Genomic DNA, 21,195 nt, shown 5'->3' on the forward strand with positions numbered 1-21,195 from the left:
GGAGGGGAGAACAAAACACGAGAAGGCAACCTATACTTTGAATCTGCAGAGCATAATAAACGCCATTTTATTTTCAGTCCTTGACAAAGCCAGGGGCTGTCTTAACCAACGGACAATGGGGGCAGCTGGCCCCAGGGCTGCCAGCTCTGGGTTGGGAAATACCTGGACATTTTTTTGGGGGGTGGAGCCTGAGGAGGGCAGGGTTTGGGGAGGGGAAGGAGTTCAGGGGTCTAATGCCATCGAGTCCACCTTCCAAAGCAGCCATTTTCCCCAGTGAACTGATCTCTGTCGCCTGGAGATCAGTTGTAATAGCAGAAGACCTTGAGCCACAACTTGGAGGTTGGCAACCCCAGCTGGCCCGGATCTCATGCTTAGGGGGCTCCCAATTGCTCACAGCACAGCTCCATCAAAAGAGCAGGGGAGAAGAAGAGCAGGCTCCTGCTGCTGCTTGCACCTGCCCCATCTGGGGCTTGGGCATCTGTAGGGTTGCCCACCTCCAGGTACTAGCTAGAGATCTCCTGCTATTACAACTGATCTCCAGCTGATAGAGACCAGTTCTGTTGGAATATATGCCCTTTGCGGTGTCACTTAACTCCAGATCCAGAGGGGGTCTAACCACAGACTTAGATAGATAGACAGGACAGGAGAGGGCAGAAGGGCTATTTGATCTCTATCTCTCCCTCTTTCTGTGCTTTGATGTTTAGACTGATAATGTCAGGGACTTTTGATTTCAGTCACACACATTCTCTTTGTCCTCTTCTCTCAACAGCATCTTTGATGCTGGAAGCTAGAGCTGCACGCTGGCTGCGCGCAGGGCTTCCCACCCACACAATGGGGTGGAAAGCTGCACCTTTTCATACTTACAGAACCAAGATGTTTTCCAACAAGTTCAACTGGAGAAAATGGCCACTTTGGCAATTGGACTCTATGGCATTGAAGTCCCTCCCCAAACCCCACCCTCCGCCCCAAAAAACCCCCACCGGTGGTGAAGAGGGACCCGACAACCCTAGGCAACTGGCATCTGGGGACAGTGGAGGTCTTGCCTGGCCCCAGTGGGGTGTGGGTGAGTTGATTCTGAGGCCCCATCCTGGACTTTTGCCCAGGGCCCCAGAATCACCATAACCACCCTGAACAAAGCACAAAAGGACTGCAATGAGCTGGTCAGCAACTTTTTTGGGGGGAATGCAAAGGATTATACATTTCTTTAAGCCTGAGCTTTCTTTTTCTTCTTCTTCTGCTGTCTGACACAGGCTCTGTTTCTTAAAACCAGTTATGATGACACTGATGTCCACTGAATGATAGATAAACCACTACAGGCGTAGGACAGAAAAGCAGAAAAAGAAATATTTTAAATAATTTAAATCGCTATTTCAGGAAGGTTTCAGCTCCCTCTAGTGGTTGAAATTAAAACTTCAGGTTACCCAAAACAACTACAATTTGTAGGGAGTAAATTTAAAGGGCCAAAGAAGAACATGTGATCCTGGCAGAAGGAATGTCTGGAACTCTCCTAGGGGGAGGAGAAGTTTGATAGGAAGAGGAATTGTAGCAGAAAAGCAACGGGGGGGGGGAGGATTAAGCACCCCCTCTGTGCCCCATTTCTCCTCTAACAATCACTGCCCTCCCAACACCGCTTTTCAGCTTTCATGCGATGACTCACTTTCTGTGGTGGTGTAAAGGTTCACCATACTCTTGGCAAAATTGAGCCCATTCGTGTGGGGCAACCTCTTGGTGACGGCAGAACAATGCCCATTTCCCCCTGGAAAACAAACACGACTGAATTAAGCAATGGCAAAATACTGGCATCATTGCAACTATGGCTTAGAAAGGATTCTTAAATTTCCAACCCCCCTCTTCTCTGATTATATGATCTAGAGATTTATGGGCACGACCAAGGGACCTATTGCTTATATTGGGGAGAGGTGTGGCTGAGGCACAAGAAGAACACACATGAACACATGACGCTGCCTTATACTGAATCAGACCCTTGGTCCGTCAAAGTCAGTATTGCCTACTCTGAAAGGCAGCGGCTCTCCAGGGTCTCAGGCAGAGGTCTTTCCCATCACCTACTTGCCCAGTCCCTTTAACTGGAGATGCTGGGGATTGAACCTGGGACCTTCTGCATGCCAAGCAGGTGCTCTACCACTGAGCTACGGCCCTTACCCAGAAGAAGAAGAGTTGGTTTTTATATCCTTTCTCTACCACTTAAGGCAGAATCAAACCAGCTTACAATCACCTTCCCTTCCCCTCCCCACAACAGACACCCTGTGAGGTAGATGGGGCTGAGAGATTGTGACTAGCCGAAGCTGGCTTAGTGTGTAGGAGTGGGGAAACCAACCTGGTTCACCAGATTAGAGTCCGCCACTCAAGTGGAGGAGTGGGGAATCAAACCTGGTTCTCCACCTCCAAACCACCGCTCTTAACCACTACACCACGCTGGTACGGAACACATTTATTGAACGTAGGAATTCCCCAGTTCAGTTTCAGAGACATCCAACTGAAGGATCTCAGGTAGCAGGAGCTGAGGCAGACCCCTCTTTTCTAGATAGCTGCTGCCAATCAGAGGAGTTAATACTGAGATAGAGGGGCCAAAGGTCTGGCAAGGAAAGTTCATGTGTTTTGAAAGCTACAGGCCAAACACCCTGATCCTCAACCAGTAAGCCTGGAAATAATATCCACAGAATCTCCTTAGTAAGTCTGCTCAGGGCTGCAGTCTCTTGAAGATATTATTTTTTTGCATGACCGCTGCAATCCTAAGAACCTGAAATCTATAGAAACCAGAAAAACGTTCTATGTAGATGCATTTGGGAATAGAGTGGTTAGTTAGTAACTGGCTAACTCTCTCTTCATAAAAAGAAAATATACACTTTACAAGCCTACCCAGTTCCTAAAATAAATCAATGCAAATTAAGCTTCCTACACAACGCACCCCACCAGGCAGGAAGTGACAGAATCCAAAAATATATCTGCAATGCAACTGAGTCAGCTATAAAAGCAAATTGGTGTAGCGTGAGAGTATTTATAACCGTAATGCAAGGTTATGACTCAGGTGTTTGATGAAAGTAGAATCATCCTACAGACTTCATCACTGATTTGGTTCCCTATGGACAGAGAATATGAATAAAATACTGATTGGATTACATTTGTAGCAAAGCTTTCCCTTTCAACTTTCAAGAAGTTGTTTGAAAAGGAAAAGTTGTGTTAGTTTCAAAAATGTTACTTATTGGAATTTTACAAAATGATATATAAATAACAATGCAGAAAAGGAATAATAAAATAAAGGAAGAGGTGATAAGAAACCTGTAGATGAAAGAGATTTATGTGTATACATAATATTAAGTTTTAGTTAAAACCAATGTAATAACATATATAAAATAGTCCATCAACAACAGCAGTAATAGGCCATTTCCGCACCAAGTTTTTACAACGTTAAATGAAACATGTTATAATTTCTTGTCCACACTTTCCCCCCTCTGTTTGGGATTGGAAATGCTGTGCAGCCGTTCAATCCTCGTGTTATCTGCAACCACTTATACCATGATATTTAACCGTTTTAAGGACTTCTCCCGAGGTGCGGACATGTTTGGGACGCTACTCATTTCCCTGCCCCCGTGTTGATTCTGCCCATCTCCTCTCTCGTTCCCACTTCCCCCTCCCCTCTCCTACCGGCCGCTATTTTCCCAGCTTTTAATTTTTTAAATGAACTTGGGCTACTGAAGAAACGCTGGTGCGTTGGACAACCCCCCCCCCCCATTTAACTAGGAGGCAGTGAGAAAGCAATCGAAGGGTTAACACTTGGGCTCAGGATTTTGGGCGCAAAAGGAGGGGAGGACAAGTTTCCACACGGAACAGAATGCAGAATGGACTGCTGGAGCGGGGAGCATATCGTGTTTTGGGAAAGTGTGAACAGAATGAAAACAGAAGTAATAAAAACTTAAAATAAAAAGAGACTACAAGGAGACAAAAACTTAGAATTCGCTGCCAAAACTATAATATCGAACATGAGGATATGCTGTGGTAGGTTACTGTTGCGGAAACAGCCATAATGTAAGTATGTTCCTATAATTGGATGGTGGTGGTGAGATTTGGGAAGAGTTGGTCTGCAAAGACCAGGAATAGATCCCAAGCCCTGTAAAAAGAACCTTTGTCCTTTTTCGCCTGTACCTGATGCTTTTGATGAACCTGATGCATGATTTGGTCTCTGAGGAAAACAAAATACCAAGGCACACATGAAGCGGCCTTATATCATGTCATACCATTGGCTGGTCTCATGCAGTATCATCTACTCTGACTGGCAGCTCTCCAGAGTCTCAGGCAGAGAAAAGCCTTGCCAACACTGTCTACCTGAGATCCTTTTTCACTAGAGAGGCTAAAAACTGAACCGGGAACTTTCTGCCTGCAATGTTTACACTCTGATACGAAGCTGTCTTCCATCGAATAAGTCCATGGGTCCACCAAAATCAGTATGGTCTCCTCCGACTGGCAGAATTGCAGGCAGAGGAAGGACTTTCCCAACACCTGCTCTCTGACATTCTTTAAACAGAGATGCCAAGGACTGTGACCAGCTTGCACAAAACATAGGCTAACAAGTGAACCAGAGAATACCTGACAGTGCAGAAGAATTTTGTTCTTGAATGACTTCTCTCTCATCAGCAGCTTCATTTTGCGGTCGGTCACTGGCAGGACCGCACGGCTTATCCCCAAGTGGTTCTTCATTGGTTTCTAGATGGTTTTGAGTGTCCGGATTACTTTCCGTAGTAACTTTATCAAGGTCCTCCAAAGACACGGACTCTATTAATATTTGAACCCTGCCCGCCAACGAATCCGTCTTACGCTTGCTTTCATCAGCCATGATGTACTCATCTGCGGGGGTCTCGGGCTCAAAAATGATCCCGCTCAACTCTTTTGTCGGGGACTCAATTTTAAGCGAAGGCACGCGGACGGGCAACTTGGACCTCCGTGCGCAATGCTGCATTTTCTTCCCTTCTTCAACCAAATGTTGCTTCCCATTCCCATCACTCATGTTGTTTTTATGAACTGCTGCCCCTTTGCTCCTGGCATAGGTGGATCTGGGGATGGAGGACCCCGATCCTTTCCTGGGGGGTGCTATGTAAGTAGGTTCATCTTCACTGGAAGACAAGGTGGCAGCTCGTTTGTGACGGACTCTGGCTTTGGAGTAGATATTACAGCTCTGCTTTTCATCACTGTTTTGGCTCTGGTTGGATTGTACCGAGAGGGACCGTCTCAGTCTGGGTGGCCTCCCGTTGACTTCCACCATGCTGGTTTTTTCAGAGGGTTTCTCAGATGTATCTTTAGTTAAGGCAGACTCCCCTCCCTTCTCCCAAAAGTTCTTCAGATTTTTGAAGTGTTCCCGATCTAGGCCTGTCTCCTCATCTTTGTTTCCGAGAGATAAGATAGTATAATTGTCACCTTGTTTCAGAAGACTGTCCTCCCATCCGAGAGAGGGCAGTTTGCAGCTCTTCAGTGATGGTCTCTTTGCGAGGTTAAACTCTGGTTTCTCGGCTGCATTACTGATAACTGTGTCAGGAGAGAATAGTCCTTTGCTAGACTTTGCCTTAACTGGTATCTTGCTGGAAGGACTTGTTTTTTCCTGAGCAGCTGGCTGGATCGATGGGCTTCCTGTAGCAGTATCAGGAACATCCATTCCGGCCAGGTAAGTGAAATCATTCAGATCCTTTTCAGAGTGTCCTTCATGGCCTGTAACAACAACGGAAAGCTCAGAGCCTGCTCGTAACTTTGGTACAAAGACAGTGTGCAATTACTATGTCTGTATGCAATTATTACGTCTGTATTACTTATGTTTAATGAGGGCAGCCACTGATATGATTAAAAGGAGGGCAGTAGTCATGGACTAGGCTTACCGTACATTTTTTACTTTTCACTTTGGCTGTGGCTGTCAAGCCACAGCTGACTTACGGTGACACCGTAGCGTTTCCAAGGCAAGAGATGTTCAGAGGTGATTTACCATTGCCTGCCTCTGCGTAACAACCCCAGACTTCCTTGGTCGTCTCCCATTCAAGTACCAATCAGTGCCAGACCAGCTTAGCTTACAAGATCTGATGAGACTGGGCGAGCTGGGGCCATCCAGGTCAGGGCACTTTCCCTCTTACAGTGGGGGGGGGGAATCAAAAGGTTTGCCTAAAGGTCTCTGTGACAGCCTTCCACATACCTGTGCAATCAGCTGTCCTCTCCCTTCTGGGAGGAGGCACTAGTTTCCCCCCCGATTCAACTTGAAGAGCACTGAAAATCTGAACAATCGTTTTGTCAAGAAAATGTATAGGAGGAAATGTATGTTTGTATTGAAGGATGGTATCAAGGGGCCCTCTGCACTCTCAAAATGCTCACTTCATCTCCAAACATGTTCTTAGGTCCGTTCTTATATAGCAGGGGTCCCCAATGTGGTGCCAGTGGCCACATGGCATCCATGAACACCTTTCCTAGTGCCCACCAAGTGTTTTTAGAAAGTGGGTAGGGCTGGGTGGGGCTTTTACTGGGGCTTCTGCCCAGCAAACTTTGGAGATTTGATTGGGTGCGCAGATTTTTAAAAACACTGCTTTGGCAGCAGCTGCCACCACAGCACAAGGATCTTCCTTGTGTGACTGAAGGTAAGCCATGGCAGCCATCTTGTGGCTGGCTCCGCCTCCTGCAGCAGCCATATTGTGGCTGCGCCCACCACACTATGTCAGAATTCCAAAGGTGTCCAAAGACACCAAAAGGTCAGGGACCTTTGTTCCATAAAAACATGCTCTGAAGCACTCCCATGGAAAAAATGGTTACTTCAGAAGCACCCTCAAAGCGTACCTTTTCCATATCCTTGTGAGTTGTTTCTCGTGGCCAAGAATGGACTTACACCAACACCGCTGTCGGCTGGAGAAATATCTTCTAGACTGGATCTCTGAGAAGAAATTTTTTAAAACTTTCATTCTTGTTAAGAATGGAGAGACATTGCTGTGCTAGGCTTCAGTATGGTTGCCACGCACCACATCTTTTAAGTTCTAAGTCTTTTAGTGGGGGAGTGGAAGCAGGCATTTCCTTGCAAAATCAGTGGACCTAAATATATCTAGATGTAGAAGACTGGTCCAGACCCGTTTTCCTGTTCTCTTTCTCTGCTTTTCTGTGCTTCTCTCCTCTCTTAAGAAGAGGAGTTGGTTTTTATATGATGATTTTATCTACCTTTTAAGGAGAATCAAACCGGCTTACAATCCCCTTCCTTTCCTCTCCCCACAACAGACACCTTGTGAGGTAGGTGGGTCTGAGAGAGTTTGGAAAGAACTGTGACTAGCCCAAGGTCACCCAGCAGGCTTCATGTGGAGGAGTGGAGAAACCAACCTGGTTGCCCAGATTAGAGTCTGCCGCTCTTAACCTGTGGTTCCATTGCTATAACCCCGATATAGGTCAGGGTGTGTCCTGCCAACTGTAGACCAACTGTTCTAAGTCAACATGTGATTGAGTTCCTCCATTGGACACTACCTTTTCAGTTGATGGAAGGGTCGACAGCCTCAGTCTTGGCTTGGGCTTCATTTGACATCCTTCTGCAGAATCCAAAGCTGGTTCCGGTGGTCTGCAGAGAAGGAAAGCCACTGATTCTAAGGCACAGATTTGACTGAAAGCCACAGATTTCAAGGCTCCAAGAAGTCATGGGAGATAATATTTTTTGGTGAAAATATTGTCTGATGTTCCCAGTTTCGTCATCATCAATCATCATCATCACTACAGATATATGTGGGGACCGTCTTTCCTGGTATACCCCCCAGAGAGCATTTGTGGGGAAAATGGCCGCTTTGGCAATTAGACTCTATGGCATTGAAGTCTCTCCCCTCCCCAAACCCTGCCCTCCTCAGGCTCCACCCCAAAAACCTCCCGCCGGTGGTGAAGAGGGACCTGGCAACCCTTAAACAAAAAAACAAGTATTGTCATAGTCTTTGTTGATTTTCTTGTAGAATCATTTTTAACACTCTCTGTTACCAAAACCAGTAGGACCCAATCGTTTCTCCATCAACCTACTGGGTTGCAAAATGCTCCATTTTTCTGCCAAGGCTACTGGTGAAAGGAATCCACTAGAACAAAAGGTCATTCCATTTTTACATAGATTGTTTGGCAAAGAGCAATCCAAGGCTGCCACATCTCTCGGCTGCTGCTTGTCTAATGATTAACCGCCCTGTTTGCCTCTTGCTCAGAATGGTTTTTACCTTTGCTGTTAGAGGACAGACTCTTTGTGACGCTTGTGCGACACTTCATTTGAGGGCTACCAACAACTGCTGGGGTTCCCTTACTGGAGGGTACCAGAAGGTCGTGGTAGAGGCACCAGGACAGTTATCACAGTCCCGCTTTGCATGTGAGCAGCTGCTGATTGGCTGGCAGTGCCTGGGGCAAGCTAGTGATGTCATCACTTGAACCTTCTCAGGACCCCGCTGGACAGCAGCTACACGCCATCACTAGGGTTGCCAACCTCCAGGTACTAGTTTAGCGAACCTAAAATATACAAAAAATTACCTATGCTGTACAATGGATATTTTCAATAAGAAACAATAGCACGAGGCTCATATGCAATGTTAAAGTCTTATCTTTACTCTTGAGTAGACCACGATTCTTTACTCTTGATTAGACCACAATTTCTACATTAAAGTCTTATCTTTACTCTTGAGTAGACCACAATTCTTTACGCTTGAGCAGACCACAGTTTTACATGTCATTAATTCATTACACTCCTTGGCATGAAATAATATACAGCTGATGACAATGTACAAACAAGATTCAATACACACGTATAATCAAATCTCTCCAAACACAATATGAAATAACTGCAAAACATAATGCAGGAAAAATTCTTGTATGGCTTAATTAAGGAGCACGGAGCCCTGTGCCCCCGCCAAGATGGTATGTTGAAAAGAGAAGACTTGGATAGAATCGGAGGAGTCCAACATTGGGAAAGGACCAAAACAGCAAGCCCAGAGGGGTAGAATGAGAAATAACAACAATTCAGGATCAGAAGGCTCTGTTGAATGGGGGGGGGGGCTCGAGTGGGGGATCCTATGGTCCTCATACTACTTACGCCCTAGTAGGAGGGATTTTCCCTACGCCCTGGGACCCCAGAGAGGTCCTTGCCTAAAGAAGATCTCGTAGTGAACCTGTCCTCACAAGTTTTTACAGCAGATGAAAGACGCATACTAAATTTGGGAATAGGCTTTGTTCCAACCCCCGATTACTCAGGTTTTCAAACCAGGATAGATCTTTACGAATTGGTTAGGAATATAAAACTTAAGAAATTTTTCAAAGGACAAGGAAGCATTAAGCAATCCTTCTGTCCAAAATCCACCTTTGTACCAAAAAATCCCAGTCACTACATTAATACTTTTCAGTCAATGGTATTACGTGATCTTGAAAAATTAGAAAAACGGAAAAAATGGCACAACACTGCCAATGCCAATTTAACTTTGGAGGAAACAAAAATACTACAGGGAATTGCCTCAGATTCTACCATTGTCTGCAGGCCAGCGGATAAAGGCGGGGCTTTGGTCATTTTGGACAGTACACAGTATAATGAGGAAAACCGGAGACAGCTTGATGATGTAAATTACTATAAAGCCATTTCACATGACCCCACGGTTAAAGTCCCAGGGATCATAAAAACAGTGGTATATGAAGGTCTCACTTTAGATTTTATTAACAAATCCACAGCAGATTTTTTGCTGGTTCAGTTTCTGAGAGTGCCCACCTTTCACTCTTTACCTAAAACACACAAAACATTAACCAACCCCCCAGGTCGCCCCATTATTTCTGCAATAGGGAGTTTAATAGAACCAATTTCACAGTATATAGACTCCTTCTTACAACCATTTACGCTGTCAACACCATCTTACATTAAGGACACAGCCAATTTCATTATCCAAATTGAACATCATACTATTCCAACAGGGGCAGTTTTTTCAACACTAGACGTTTCGTCTTTATACACCAATGTCCCTCTGGCTGATGTCAGAAATATTATTGAAGGGAAACTGGACACGAGAACTAATTTGCAGCCACCCATGCATGTTTTGTTGAGCCTTATCGATATCATTTTTGAGAACAGTTTCTTCAGATATCAGGACCAGTTTTTCATACAAACACAGGGAGTAGGAATGGGCGCTGCATGCGTGCCCTCGGTTGCAAATATGTAGTATATGATTTTCTTTGAATTTCACAAACTTTTTCAATATGTTAATTTTTCAACACATGTTTTGTTTTATCACCGTTTTATTGATGATTTATTTTTTTATATTGGACTCTATGGAACAGTACCAGATGCTCTTAAACTGGATCAATACCATTAACACACATTTAAAGTTTTCTGGACAATGCAACATTAATTCCATTCCCTTTTTGGATGTGACAGTCTTTAGAACTGAGGATAACAGGGTAGCAGTTAAACCCTACCGGAAACCCACTGACCGGGGAGGTGGTTTACACTACACATCACATCATCCAGTGCATCTCCGCAACAATTTACCTTTCAGCCAACTCCTTAGGCTGAAGCGGAATGCTACTCATGAACATGATTTCACACAAGCGGCAGGTGAACTTAGTGTCAGACTGAAACACAGGGGTTACCCTAACACTATTATACATAGCGCGGAAGCTATGAGCAGCCAGCGCAGACCGGGAGTCACTCCTAAGAAAACGAATGGAAACACCACAGCAAAATGCTTGGATTTTTGGTTCTTTACCATTTAATCATTTCACTTATGACATAAAAAGAATAGTGCACCAACACTGGCATATTTTACATAACATACCAGGTTGTGAACAACCCCCACTTATTGGTCTTAGAAAAACTGAATCCTTCAGGAACCACTTAGTTAGAACTGATTTTTTGAAAGGGAGACAAGGGGTTAACATACCCGGTCACCACAAATGTGGTGCATGCTCAGTCTGTGTATTGAGTCTTCCGGTGAAACAAGTGAGCCCCACCTCATCCAATTTCAAAGTTAAACATACTCAATTTAGCAATTGAACATCATCCAACGTGGTTTACGCCATTTTATGCCCCTGATCACGGATGTACATAGGTTCCATAGTTAGACCTGTGAAATTACGCATTGGCACACATAGGGAGCGTATTCGCGCTAAAGTCATGGACGCGCCCCTCACATCACACTATCTTGAGAAGGGGCATACTGAAAATGACATGCATTTTTTCGTAATTTGGCAATACAGACCACGTCCGTTCTGTTGGCAGCACATACGGAAGATCCTTCTTAGACAGGAAATGAAATATATCTTCCTTTTTAAAACTTTAGTACCTGCTGGTCTGAACACTGATTTTGACTTGTCATATTTTCTCTAACTTTCCTTTAACTTCCTTCTGGTTTTCCTTACATTTCCTTAAAATTCTTTAAAACTCCTTAAGAATTTCCTTAAAACTCCTTAAGAGTATCCTCATCCCCACTGAGAAGATTGTAAATAACAATTTTGTAAACAATAACTTTCCAAATTAATCAAAATAGAATGAAGGTACTATTGGCATGCTGAATGGCTGTTCCTAAATGAAATGAAATAACCTGACTCATGCATTAGGTGTGTGACTGCAGCTGACGGTGGTTTGCCACCAACAGCATTAAATTGGATCCATAGCAATGAGACCACTGAACCTTAGGACAAAGAAAGGGAACCCATTGAGGTTTTGGTGGACTGAATCTTATTGTAAGCATGATGATTTGCTTTTCTGATGCTCCTTTAATAATAATAATTTAAGAGGGACTTATGTTATAGTAAAAAATGTTATTTTTTGTAGAGGTGCTTCTCACCCTTTGAAGTGGTTGAATACTGGCAATTCGCCGTGAAAACTGCGTTGCATGTTGGCAATTTGCTGGGAAATTATACGGAGACCAGCTTACTGATGAAGCAGTCTCTTTGGCGAAACACACACTAATCTAAATGTGGCGTCTGAATGTTGGACTCCTCCGATTCTATCCAAGTCTTCTCTTTTCAACATACCATCTTGGCTCCGTGCTCCTTAATTAAGCCATACAAGAATTTTTCCTGCATTAAGTTTTGCAGTTATTTCATATTGTGTTTGGAGAGATTTGATTATAAATGTGTATTGAATCTTGTTTGTACATAGTCATCAATTGTATATTATTTCATGCCAAGGAGTGTAATGAATTGACATGTAAAATTGTGGTCTACTCAAGAGTAAAGAATTGTGGTAAAGATAAGACTTTAACATTGTATATAAGCCTCGTGCTGTTGTTTCTTATTGAAAACCTCCAGGTACTAGCTGGAGCGCTCCTACTATTTCAGCTGATCTCCAGCTTATAGACATCAGTTCACCTGGAGAAAATGGCCACCTTGGCAATTGGACTCTATGGTATTGAAGTCCCTCCCCTCCCAAAACCCCACCTTCCTCAGGCCCCAAAAACCTCCCACTGGTAGCGAAGAGGGACCTGGCAACTCTAGTAGGAAACAAGATGGTGGACCCAACCATGCTCTGATCCAACATGGCTGTTCTTATGTTTATCTGCAGTGGACACTGGGGATGGGAGCTGCCACCACAATCCCAACCCCCCTTCTCTTTTGCATTAGATCTACCTAATTGAAGTACTTAGAAGCACAGAAGAATAGAACTGGAAGGGGCCATACAGGCCATCTAGTCCAACCCCCTACTTAATGCAGGATCAGCCAAGAGCATACCTGACAAGTGTTTGTCCGGACTCTGCTAAAAGACTGCCAGTGAGGGGGAGCTCACCACCTCTCTAGGTAGCTGATTCCACCACTGAACAACTCTCACTGTAAAAAGGTTTTCCCTAATATTTAGTCAGTACCTATCTGCTCGCAATTTAAACCCATTATTGCGAGTCCTATCCTCTGCTGCCAACAGGAACCGCTCCCTGCCCTCCTCTAAGTGACAGCCCTTCAAATACTTAAAGAGAGCTATCATGTCCCCCCTCAACCTCCTCTTTTCCAGGCCGAACATTCCCAAATCCCTCAGCCTTTCCTCATAGGGCTTGTTCTCTAGCCCCCTGATCATCCTCGCAGCTCTCATCTGCACCCGCTCCATTCTTTCCACGTCCATTCTGAAGTGAGGCCTCCAGAACTGCACACAATACTCCAAGTGTGGCTTGACCAATGCAGAGTGCGGCAGAGCTATGACATCTTGTGATTTAGATGTTATACTTGTGCACAGGGCTCTTGCTAGTCACTTACTAAGTGGAGAAGGATATTCCTGCAGGAGAATATGAAAAATCTCTCTTGCTACCGATTCTAAATTGGCACTGCATTTTTGGCCAAGAGCTTTTGTTTTACATAGTTAATGTGCACTATAAAGAAAGCTGATAGGAAGAAAATAGATTCCTTTGAAATGTGGTGTTGGAGAAGAGTGTTACGGATTCTGTGGACTGCCCAAAAAACAAATAAGCGGGTTATAGATCAAATCAAGCCTGAACTGACCCTAGAAGCTAAAATGACTAAACTGAGGCTATCGTATTTTGGTCACGTCATGAGATGACAAGAGTCACTGGAAAAGACAGTCATGCTAGGAAAAGTTGAGGGCAGCAGGAAAAGAGGAAGACCCAACAAGAGATGGATTGACTCAATAAAGGAAGCCACAGCCTTCAGTTTGCAAGATCTGAGCAAGGCTGTCAAAGATAGGACATTTTGGAGGACTTTCATTCATAGGGTCGCCATGAGTCAGAAGTGACTTGACGGCACTTCACACACACACACACAATGTGCACCACTTCTCTCCTTGTTCACACCAGGCAACCCTCTTCTTTCCAAACCCTTCCTCTGGCTTTGCCTTCATATCCAGTACAAACTCCTGTGCAGACCTCTCCATGGCTTGCCCCCACCCCCATCCTGTCTCTCTGCTCTGATAAAGAGAACCTTTTCTTCCTCTCCCAAAATACTAGAACTCAAGGGCATCCAATGAAGCTGATGGACAGTAGATTCCAGATGGACAAAATGAAATAGTTCTTCACACAGCTAGTGATTAAAATGTGGAATTCACTGCTAGAGGATGTGCTGATGGCCCCAGGTACAGGCAGCTTTGAAAGGGGATTGGATTCATGGAGGATAGGTCTACCAGTGGCTGCTAGCCATGGTGACTAAAGGGAACCTCCACATTCAGAGGCAGTCAACCACTGAATCCCAATGCCAGGAGGCCACATGAGGGGAAGGCCTCGGCATCTATGCCCTGTTGGTGGACCTCCAGAAGAACTGGTTGGCCACTGTGTAAGACAGGATGCTGAACTAGATGGACCACTGGTCTGAGACAGCCGGGCTTTTCTTATGTTCTTATTCTGTTGCTCCTCTGAGGTGGCTGCCTTGAGCCCCCCAAAATACCTCCTGCTCTGTAAAGCAACTCTTCTGCTTATCTCTTGTAGCACCTTATGCTGGAATCTCCTTCCAGGGCACCTCTCTTGTTTTCTTCCTGCCTAAGTCTGCGCAACTTCATTTGGAGAGCCAGCATGGTCTAGTGGTTAGAGCGTCGATCTTGTAGCACCAGGTTCGAATCCACACTCTGCCATGGAAGCTCATGGGGTGACCTTAGGCCAGCCTAACCTACCCTTACAGGGCAGTTGTGAAGATAACACAGAGGAGAGGAGAATGATGTAAGCAGCTTTAGGTCTCAGTTGGGGAGAAAGGTGGAGTATAAACTAAGTAAATATGTAAAATTCACTTGCATTCTATCTAGCACATTTTTTAATCCTCTGAAGAGCAAAGGGTGGCTTACATAGTACTCCTCCCTTCCATTTTTTATCCCCATTTTAACCCCACAACAATCCTGTGAGGTTGGTTAGGATGAGAGAGAATGACTGGCCCAAAGTCAGCCAGTGAGCTTCCTGGCTCAATGGGGATTTGAATGCAGGTCTCCCAGATGCTAATCTGACACTATATGACAGTGGCTCTTTCTTGGTCATCTTGATTCTCCCTTCTCGTTTTTGGGATGGAGCCTATCAGCTTTTTTTTAGAAAAAAGAGTGAGGAAGGGGCTCTTCCTCCTACTGGATCAGACCCATGGTCCATCTGGTCCAGCATCCTGTTTCATACAATGGCCAACCAGTGGTTCTGGAGGACCAACCAACATGGTAGAGAGGACAAGGCCTGCCCCGATGTTGCTTCCTAGTAGTGGTATTCAGAGGTCTACTGCCTCTGCATACAGAGGTGCCCAAAATGGGAGGTTCTCTTGTAGAACCTTCAAGGGACAAAAGCCATGCAGGAAAAACAGAAGAAGGAGAACAGTTGGTTTTTATACCCCAATTTTCTCTATCTTGAAGGAGTCTCAAATCGGCTTACAATTACAATCCCTTCCTTTCCCCACAACAGGCACCTTGTGAGAGAGGTGAGGCTGAGACGGTTCAGAGAGAACTGTGACTAGCCCAAGGAAACCCAGTAGGCTTCATGTGTAGGAGTGGGGAAACCAACCCAGTTCACCTGTTTAGAGTCTGTCATTCATGTGTAGGAGTGGGGAATCAAACCCGGTTCTCCAGATTAGAGCCCGCAGCTCATGTGGAGGAGTGGGGAATCAAGCCTGGTTCTCCAGATTAGAGTCCCCCGCTCATGTGGAGGAGCGGGGAATCAAACCCAGTTCTCCAGATTAGAGTCCGCCACTCATGTGGGAGTGGGGAATCAAACCCAGTTCTCCAGATTAGAGTCCACCACCCTTAGCCACTACACTATGCTGGCTACAGACAGAGGCTAAAGAAGGGGTGTTGGGCAGGATGGCGTGGGAAGCTCATAGGATCCAAGCCTGTGCTTCCTTCCACCACTACCACCCTGATCTAAATTTAAGATCTACATTTAAATTGGAAGCTTCCTGGGACAGGGACCCGCCTTTTGTTTATGTTCCTGTTCGAAGTGCCACCTGTGCTGGTGAAACTGAAACGCTCTTATCATCAATGCTCAACACCGAGTCACTTCTTTGATCCGGATCTATGGCAATGTGTTCCACGTCCATTGTTCCCCTTTGTTAATAATTACCTGTCTTCTTCCGATTCAAGGAAGGGTACAGCTGTTGCTTCCGAGGGCAAACGTGTCGTTCCGCCTTCCGGACTCTCTTGGGCACACTCAATTGTTTCATCTGTTAAAGAGTCAATTATATCAAACTTAAAACAAAACAAAACCAGACACCAATGACCATTGTGTTTCATTTTTGCATAAGAAAATGATTGTTACATGATTAATACCGGGGCTAAATTGGTGAAATTAAATGGGCAATACTGAGCCAAAGGTGCGCTGGAGCAATGCTTGGCACACCTGGAGTTTCCACCATCCTCATTGTGAAAAACTCTTTGGGCCAAAAAGAACGGGGTGGATCCAAGCAGCTTTCCCACTCGTTGTTGCCCTGCTCTCCTTTTTCCCCACAGCTGTTCTCCATGCTGTTCCCATGATCCCCAAATAGGCTGGCTAGGCTGCCCACTTCAGAGGGCAACCTCCCACCAATTGCCTTGGTCCTCTGCTGCTGCTCCACAGAGTAGCGGGCAAGGTGTTGGAAAGTGCTGCCGAGTCGCAGTCGACTTATGGTGACCCAATAGAGTTTTCAAGGCAAGAGACATTCAGAGGTGGTTGGCCTTTGTCTGCGTAGCAACCCTAGATTTCCTTTGTGGCCTCCCAGGACCGACCCTGCTTAGCTAGATTGGGCTAGCCTGGGCCCAGGAAGAAAACGGGCCCAGGAAGAAAATGGGGAAAGCAAAATGGCACCCACTGATGACATGACATCACTTCTGGCTTCTCCCAAAAAGTTTTGAGTGAATCCTAGAGTGTCCTGTGCAATGGTGATATCATTACTAGTTACGCAGCCAAAATTGACACTGTGGCATTTATGGAGGCCATCTGGGTCAGTCCCGCCCTCCACAGTTTCCCAGAGGTTGCCAGCTGCCAACCCTATCCCTAGCATAACTTTGTGTGTGTGTGATCAAAAGGGACCCTTCCTTCCTTTTTGATCAGAAGAAAAGCTGGTTAGATCCACCTCAATGTTTCCTAAGAAGACATTAGGTTGGATCCTAAAGATCTCATCTGCTACCACTGCCGTTTTCTAACAGCACAAGGAATCCCCCCTTTTTGCAAGAACCTGAGGTCAAGCGCCAGCATTAGCGGAATGGATATGTGTAGATATTTGTGCTTAAGAGGACCTCATTTGTTCAAAGAAGGAAGCAACTGGGGCCCAATCATCTGTGCCAGCACTGGGTTGGGTACCTGCCCACTGTCTGTCAGAAGGCCCACCCCTGACTGGAGAAGCTGGGTCAGGTTCCCCAGTGAGAGAACTTCTTGGAGGCCATGTTAGAAGTACAGCTCCAGAGAACTGAGGCCTCCTCCAGACTCCCCTCCCAATAGGTCCAGAAAGGCTGCAACAACTTTGTAGAGCCTCCTTCTTAGAGCACTGCAGTTTTTGCATAATAATATTGTCCTCTCCCCATCTATGAGTTTTTGTGCGTGAAAAAGCACCCGGCCAACTCTCAGGCTCTTTCCCCAATGGAGACTTACACTGATACCGTCTGCAGTATCAGGCCACAAAAGTGGTTCGGCTGCTGTTACTGAGCATGCTCTGTTGCGTGAACATGCACAGTAGGATTCAGCTGCAACATCTGACAAGCAGTTATTTTTGTTGCAATGAGGGCATGAGCAGGGCTAACAGCAGTGTGAGAAAGTTGCGTTTTGCTCCTCCCAACATTGTAGCAATGAGAAGGGAAGACAACTGTGATGGCTGGGGGAGCGAAGCCACAATTGGGGTGGGTGGGAACGTGACTGCGATTCAAGGGTGTGTTTGTGCGTGAAGAGAATGGTGACGAAGGCCTGGAAAAACTTGCAGCCAGAATGGTTTAATTCAGCCCCTCTGCAACTGGCCTCAGATCTCCCAGATACTTTTTGTCAATAAATAATTCCCCATGAAACCCGGATTGTGGTGGCAAAATTTACATCTTTTATACATAATCGGCCAATTACAGATTTTCGGGGAAAACTGAATGTATTTTTAAAATTATATAGCTAGAAATTTGGAACAGAACTAGGGCTGCCAGGTCCCTCTTTGCTACTGGCAGGAGGTTTTTGAGGCGGAGCCTGAGGAGGGTGGGGTTTGGGGAGGGTAGGGACTTTAACAACATAGAGTCCAAAGTGGCCATTTTCTCCAGGTGAACCGATCTCTATCAGCTGGAGATCAGTTGTAATAGCAGGAGATCACCAGCTAGTACCTGGAGGTTGTCAACCCTAAACCGAACTGAATCAAATTTAGATTAAATTAAAGAGCAAGCAATAAATGTAATAAGCAAGCAATAAATGTGCTAACTGATATGGAACAATATGTTATAAACAAAGAACAATGTAATTTAATGAGGCTGACAACAGAATTGCAATTTTGAATGGCAAGCTTCATATATATTGTTGTATTGAGTGTGTTTTAATGTTTTTGTGGTTGGTTGTTTGTGTTTGTTAAAATAAAATAAAATTGTAAAAAAAGAAAAAAAAAGAAAAAAGAACAAGACAACGCAACTGTGTGCTAAAGAGATATAGATCCAGGAGCAGAGGCGGGCATGCAAAACCAGCAGGGGGTTAAAACGGGTTGTCTGTCTCCCTAGGAATCAAAGACCTGGCTCTCCCAGTTCCCTTCTGTGCAGCCCGCTGACAAACCCAGGAGCAAAACCAAACAGGACGTGGCAGAAGGCTGTCAACAGAGTTAATCCATTCCAGGATTTTAATTGAGCTACTTCCTGTTTTGAGTCCAAGTCATCCGATCTTGGCAAACAGAGGAGGCGGCTAGAAAAGCTAATAAAAGGAGATACCCTATTGTTTGCCCTGGCACAGGAATAAGCAGCGTCCTTAAGGGGAAAGAAAAAATAAAAGCACGCTAATGTTTCAGACAGCGAGGAGGTGGCAGATCTTTCTGGCTACTAAGTGAGCATGAATAAAATTATGCATGGTATGGAGAGAGTGGACAGGGAGAAGCTTTTCTCCCTCTCTCATAATACTAGGACGCGGGGTCATCTGCTGAAGCTGGAGGGTGAGAGATTCAAAACTGATAAAAGTATTTCTTCACACAACATATAGTTAAATTGTGGAACTCCCTGCCCCAGGATGTGGTGATGGCTGCCAACTTAGAAGGCTTTAAGAGGGGAGTGGACATGTTCATGGAGGGCTATTCATGGGTACTAGTAAAAATGGATGCATACCTATTCTTTCCAGGGTCAGAGGAGCATGCCTATTGTATTAGGTGCTGTGGAACACAGGCAGGATGGTGCTGCTGCAGTCGTCTTGTTTGGGGGCTTCCTAGAGGCACCTGGTTGGCCACTGAGCGAACAGACTGCTGGACTTGATGGTCCTTGGTCTGATCCAGCAGGGCCTTTCTTATGTTCTTATGAGTGGAAGGCCTATTTGAGCCCAGCAGGGATGTTGTGCTTTGCAACACAACTTCAGCAGCACTTTGTGGCACATTTGTTTCAGGCCAGCCCAAATGGAACAGTCTGCAGTTTTGTGGCACTGGAATAGAGTAATAGGCCCTTGGGGCCTAAGCCAGTTGGTGTTTTTATCTCAATGATGCAGGGCTAATCTAATGGAGTAGGATTGATAACCTCCAGGTGGGGCCTGGAGATCTCCTGGAATCACAACTGGTTTCCAGACTTCAGAGATCAGTTCTCCTAAAAAAAAAAGGGTTGGTTTCAAGGGTGGACTCCATGTAGGGCTGCTAGGTTGCTGGAACCGGCAGGCAATTGCCCGCCAATCCTGCAGGCTGCTTGGAATGGCGACCGCTAGGGTTGTCTACCTCCAGGTACTAGCTAGAGATCTCCTATTATTACATCTGATCTCTAGTTGATAGAGATCAGTTCACTTGGAGAAAATGGCCGCTTTGGCAATTGGACTCTATGGCATTGAAGCCCCTCCCCAAACCCTGCCCTCCTCAGGCTCCACCCCAAAAACCTCCCACCGGTGGTGAAGAGGGACCTGGCAAACCTAGCAGCCGTGTGTGACGTGCTTATGTCACTGCCGGGTATACTCCCGGAAGCGCTGCATCGCGATGGGATGCTTTACTACTCAAACCCCTGGGGGTGTGAGTGGTAAACTGTCCTGTCACACTGCAGCGCTTCCGGGAGTAAACCCGGCATTGACTAAGCACGTCGCACAACCCCAAATCCTCCTGCCGGTGGAGAGGGAGGACCTGGCAACCCTAATTCCATGGCATTATAACCTGCGGAGGTCACTCCCCTCCCCACACCCCACCCTCTTCTGGTTCCACCCCCAAATCTCCAGGTTTCCCCCAACCCAGAGTTGGCAACATTACAAAGGGGAGAGGTACTATGACTCAGTGGAGGAGCATTTCACGTCGGACTCATACTATCGGCCCATGACGTGCCTGCTTTTCCAAGGTCCCTGTTTCCTGTTCTTGTGGTTCAACCAAATCAAGGTAATGAGAAACGTGCTGTGCAAACTCTACCTTGTGGGGGAGAAGAGAGTGCCATCATCACAAAAAGACAGAAATGTTAAGACTTGCCCATATACCATACCTCATGTCCTGCTTTGTTTGAGTGACAGAAGATTTGGGAGCTTCAGTGGGCGCCAAACGCTGCAGACCCCAGGAGATGGGAGCCGGGGTGGGGTGGGGCTTTGCTTTGTCACTTGCTACTGGGACACTTCTAGGCACCGTTCAAGATTCAGTTTAGCATGAAAGGTAAGCCAAACTTTCGGGGTCCGAAAGTTCGTTAGCTACCGTTTTTTAGAAATGAAAGTAATTGTTTTCGAGTTAAAGAATGGTTCCTTCTTGCTTTCATTCTGGAAAGGCTTCCTTTTTCACTGGGATGCTGGGATCATTCTTTCTGGAATGATTCTGTTTTTTGTTTTGTGGCTGGCAACATGTTATTTGTAATTCCTTTAAAATTATTTCAGGTTAAAAAATATTTTTATTTATTTCTCTCTCTCTCTCTCTCTCTCTCTCTCTCTCTCTCTCTCTCTCTCTCGTTTTAAGACACTTTGAATGCACACTGGAAAAGCAGGTTGTAAATCTTTCAAAATAAACATTAACAGTATTTTACCAGACGGTGCACAAGTTGTAGCTGGGAGAAGGGGAGTATGTGTGTGTGGTCCTGTAGAGTTTTTACCAGGACAGGCAGATAGTAAGGATGTGGCTACAATCCTGACTAAGGAGTAAGGATGGATGAAGGCCAAACTACACAATATGTGTGAAGCTGCTAGGTTGGGGTCTCCTGCCCCGACT

At 45.5% G+C, this 21,195-nt stretch overlaps 1 protein-coding gene across 1 annotated transcript in view; it reads right to left on the reverse strand.

Moving 5' to 3' along the window:
• The window catches only part of LOC130485810 (synaptotagmin-like protein 4), a 60,545-nt gene that overhangs the window by 21,160 nt on the left and 18,190 nt on the right, over positions 1–21,195 (reverse strand). The window contains exons 3-7 of the mRNA XM_056858957.1: positions 15,978–16,077; positions 7,489–7,579; positions 6,820–6,913; positions 4,603–5,742; positions 1,658–1,756 (exon numbers count right to left, since the gene is read on the reverse strand). Coding sequence (XP_056714935.1) covers positions 1,658–1,756; positions 4,603–5,742; positions 6,820–6,913; positions 7,489–7,579; positions 15,978–16,077 — 1,524 coding nt within the window. The remainder of the gene's footprint in view (positions 1–1,657; positions 1,757–4,602; positions 5,743–6,819; positions 6,914–7,488; positions 7,580–15,977; positions 16,078–21,195) is intronic.

Source organism: Euleptes europaea, chromosome 13 (genome assembly GCF_029931775.1).
Source record: "Euleptes europaea isolate rEulEur1 chromosome 13, rEulEur1.hap1, whole genome shotgun sequence".
Lineage (NCBI taxonomy): Eukaryota > Metazoa > Chordata > Lepidosauria > Squamata > Sphaerodactylidae > Euleptes > Euleptes europaea.